The sequence below is a fragment of the Ostrea edulis genome, chromosome 2 (assembly GCF_947568905.1).
Source record: "Ostrea edulis chromosome 2, xbOstEdul1.1, whole genome shotgun sequence".
Lineage (NCBI taxonomy): Eukaryota > Metazoa > Mollusca > Bivalvia > Ostreida > Ostreidae > Ostrea > Ostrea edulis.
This window is the reverse complement of record NC_079165.1, coordinates 104,537,745-104,542,142: the sequence shown is the minus strand read 5'-3', so window position 1 is coordinate 104,542,142 and position 4,398 is coordinate 104,537,745. Positions and strand designations below refer to the sequence as shown.

At 35.6% G+C, this 4,398-nt stretch overlaps 1 protein-coding gene across 2 annotated transcripts in view; it reads left to right on the top strand.

Moving 5' to 3' along the window:
- Positions 1-2,870, top strand: part of LOC125667296 (uncharacterized) — a 93,451-nt gene extending 90,581 nt beyond the window's left edge. For both annotated transcript variants that reach the window (XM_048900725.2, XM_048900724.2), the window contains exon 17: positions 1,854-2,870. In XM_048900725.2, the coding sequence (XP_048756682.2) occupies positions 1,854-2,083 (230 nt within the window). In that variant the 3' untranslated portion in view covers positions 2,084-2,870. The remainder of the gene's footprint in view (positions 1-1,853) is intronic.
- Positions 2,871-4,398: the final 1,528 nt, after the last annotated feature.

Below are 4,398 nucleotides of genomic sequence, written 5' to 3'. Positions count from 1 at the left end.
AAATTTAGGTATTAGAATATTATAGGGTTGACCCATTTGTTACGTTAAACGCATCGTTCTTTACTTGGTAGTGATTACACAGATAGATGGTACTCAAAACCGGATCGAACTAGTTTGCAACAAATATGCATTCATTGTCGCAGATGAAAGCAATGTCAATTTCAATAGAAATATAAGGGAAAAGATTCAGTGAATGTAAATACTTATACAATGAAATGCTTTCTTTGTTGTTTCATCCAGTGATGAAGGTAGCTAACTTTACAGAAAAAATGCATAACCAACGTAAGCGGATTATCCACATTTTTCTGCAATGATTGCTACCTTCATCACCCGATGAAACAACAAGAAAGACATTTTATTGTTTAATTCATATTTTCATTTATTTTTTAAAGATATAAACTAGAATAAAGTTCTGAAATATCATATGGTTGACCCATTTGTTACGTTAAACGGAACGGCCAATGCACCCTTTGGCCTTGACGCTCCATATTTGGTACTAGAAAAGCGGATCGAACTAGTTTGCAATAAACATGTATTCGTTGTCTGATGAAAGCAATGTCAATTTCAAATGAAATATAAGAGAAAAGATTCAGTGAATGTAATTATTCCAATTTGTAAGGATATCAAAGGCGAAAACATTGGAAATGTGAACACATGCATGTGAGATACAATACGCTGAATTAATATTTAGCAGATCTACAGACAACAAACCGGTCCCACGAATGATTATAGGATTTGTTACCTTGTACTATACTGCTTTTTGTAGAAAGGTTGCAAACGTAGTTTCTATGAAAATCAAAAACATTATTAAAGAAAAAACACAACAAATGTTAGATCTACGATGGTGTGTATTTGCTAGATTCTAAAAGCTTTAAATGCGGTGTATAAATTTTTGTTTGTTTATGGAAAGGGGTGTGGTCCTGTTCTCGTAATTTTAATTATGATAATAATTACCAAAGATATGGAGCGCCAAATTAACATAAACTCAAATAATTGAGGATATCTTTAACTATTTAAAGGTATCATCAATTCATTTGATGCATGCAACAATTCAGTTAAAGATCTCTTCAAATATTTAATGATATCTTCAATTCTGAATTATTGCGGGCATTAATATAATTGAATTGTTGCTCGTTCCAAATGAATTGATGATATCAATACAACCTAGCATTGGTTTAAAATACTGTCTGACGTATTTCAAACCGATTGTTAGGTCGTTCTTGGCACACTGATTTTGACTACGGACAACTCCCTTTACCTGCAGATCAAGATATAAAGCTCACGGTGGGTGTGACCGGTCGACAGGGGATTCTTACTCCTCCTAGGCACCTAATCCCACATCTGGTATATCCAGAGATCCGTGTTTGCCCAACTCTCTATTTTGAATTGTTTATAGGAGTTATGAGATTGATCACTGTTCGTTTTCTTTACCTTTCATCAACAATTGAAAGAATGCTCGCTACAGTTTAATGAAAGGGAGCGGTAATCTAGTTGATGCGCGCGTCAATTGAATTAATCGCAATAATTCATTGAGAGAGAGCAACTATATAATTAGAGATATCTTCAATTCAACATATCCACAACTGAATTAATGATTGTTGCTCTCTTTAAAAGAATTGAATCGCGCATCAATTCCTTCTACAAAAGCGTTGTAAATAAGTAAAGATATTTTCAATTGGATTAAAGAAACCATCAAATCATTTATACCGAGCACCAAATTAAATTTGCGAGCAATAATTCTAATATATTGATGTGTGCAACAAAAACTGAACTGGTGATATCTTCAAATAATTAAAGATGAGTTTATTTTAATTTGGCATTCCATACAATGATCTTTATGTTTCTTATTTCAGTCAAAGAACCATGTGTCACTCGCTCCAAATCAGCAAGTCAAACCTCACACGGTTCTACTCTGTCTACTATACCCCAACCTAGTGTCAACGATGCTATTCTTCCGGTCCCGCAATCTGTGGACAATCATCACAACAAAGCATCTCGGGATTCGCCTACCGTACACTTCTTTGTGGTAGCGATATTCATTCTTGGACATTTAGTGGATGCATCGCTTCCTATTTTCAGGTGACAAAACGCCATGTTCTTCACAGAAGAAAAAAAATGCTGATGACACTTGAAAAGGTGAAGATGTAGCGCCCCAGCTCCACTGACCCAGAATGTGTTCTTGTGTTAGTAAATATTAAGTATCATAAGACGCATATTACGTTAGACACGTGACAAATCTACAATTCTTACTCCTGACAATGGTAATGTTGGCATCAACACCTTGCAGCTGTTATGATGAAGTGCACATGTGTTTTTAATTGTTGTTTTTATATAAAGCAACAATTATGAATTTTAAAAAAAATCAAAATAAGGCAATTAACGGGAAATTCTATGGCTTTTTATCTTGTTTTGAAATTTTAATTTAGCTTTCCTTTGGGGCTTGCTTTTAGAACACACTTTGATGACCCGGATGCTACAAATTGTCAGATCCGGTTTTATTGCAACCTGTGCCCAGTGACATTTGGTATTCTGATATCACTAATATATGTTTGCTCTTTGATAACATTGTTAAACTGAAGGGACGGACTTTCCAGAAAGAGAAATTAACCAGCCAAATCAGGTCACATGTCATTTAACTCTGCTGAATGTTACCGGAACGGAAGCCCACTCCACCGGAAGTGCATACTTCTCTGTCAGTGATCTCGCATCGCCAGAAATATACAGCTTACCACATCATCACCGTCATTGTGTAATTGATAATAACGATTTTGTATTGATATATTTGTATCTACAGTGATAAATTTGTGTTTGTGTAAATTGTCATATTTTCATTTAAAAACCATATTACATATAAATACATCAAACTTAAATTGAATTCATTGTCCTCTGGATTATAAGCACTCGTCTAGTATTTGATCGTTTAAAGTGTACATGCACGATTCGCCATCTGGTGCACGGTGAACTATAATAACAATGATCTGACAATGAAAACCTTGTCATATATGATTTATGGCATCCTAAAAGGCTAATATATACACGAACACAATATAATTTTGGAATTCTGAATTTGAGAAATCCGCGTTTAACTTGTAAAACTGTCAAAAGTTCTCTCTTGACGCCCTCTTCTAAAACCTCTTTTCTTGCCAATTATCAGCAAGGCAATATTGCAGCTAATGGTGAAAAAAATTCTAATGGAAAATTGTCTATCAAAACCCCCACTATATCCGTACATTATTTGATGAATTTTGCATTCAACAGTAATTACATTTTTTGGTTATCCTTGGAAAAGTGAAGACCTCCAGGACACCCGGAACTGACCTTCAGCTATACTAGTAGTGCAGAGTGTAGTAATTTCAGTCAGCATTTGAGACTGTTTGAGCTCTACAGTTAGCCTGGAGCATGTACTGTACATGGGGTTTAATTTTTAACATAAGTTTTTCAACCACAAAAACTACTTCACATTTTCTATTTCAAGATTAAAAGTATTTGGGCTCATTTTCTTCTGGATACAGTGTACAGGTATATCATTTGACGTCATTAATGTTGCATTTTTGTGATTTACTGGATGGATGTAAATACAGAAATTACACCATCACAACCCCAACACTCAAAAAAGGAGTCCATTTTCATCGGGTTTTTTAAGTGTCGTGGTTTAAATTCCTAAACCATTGCCAGTGGACTTGCCTCAGTGTGAAAATCACGACACAACGAAAAGTTCACAGGATCGGATATTACGCGGACCATCATTTAAATATCTGTTGTAAAACACGCGATAGACAACGTAGGTTAGCAATGTACTATGAATGGTACAGCTTTCTCATGCACGTACCATAGAAGGTGTAAATTTCCCAATTAGTATACTTGGTACCTTTACCTATCATTAGGTACGAGAATAACTATACACCGTTACTATGGTAACTTTACCTGTCGTTAAGTATGATAATAACTATAGACCGTTACTATGAAACTTTACCTGTCGTTAAGTATGAAAATAACTATAGACCATTACTATGGTAACTTTACCTGTCGTTAGGTACGAGGATAATTATAGGCCGTTGCTAGGGTACATTTACCTGTCGTTCGGTACGAAGATAATTTGCTATGGTACATTTACCTGTCGTTAGGTATGACAGTAACTGTAATCCATTACTATGGAATTTTTACCTGAAGGTTGATATTATATTGGTTGGTTGTATATTGTTTAACATCCCGCTCGAGAATCTTGCAGTCATATAGAGACGTCACCATTCACGGTGAAGGGGTGCAGAATTTAGGCTTATGCTCGACGCTTACGGCCTTTGAGCAGGGAGGGATTTTTATTGTGTCACACCTGCTGTGACATGGGGCCTCGGTTTTTGCGGTCTCATCCGAAGGATCGCTCCATTTAGTCGCCTCTTA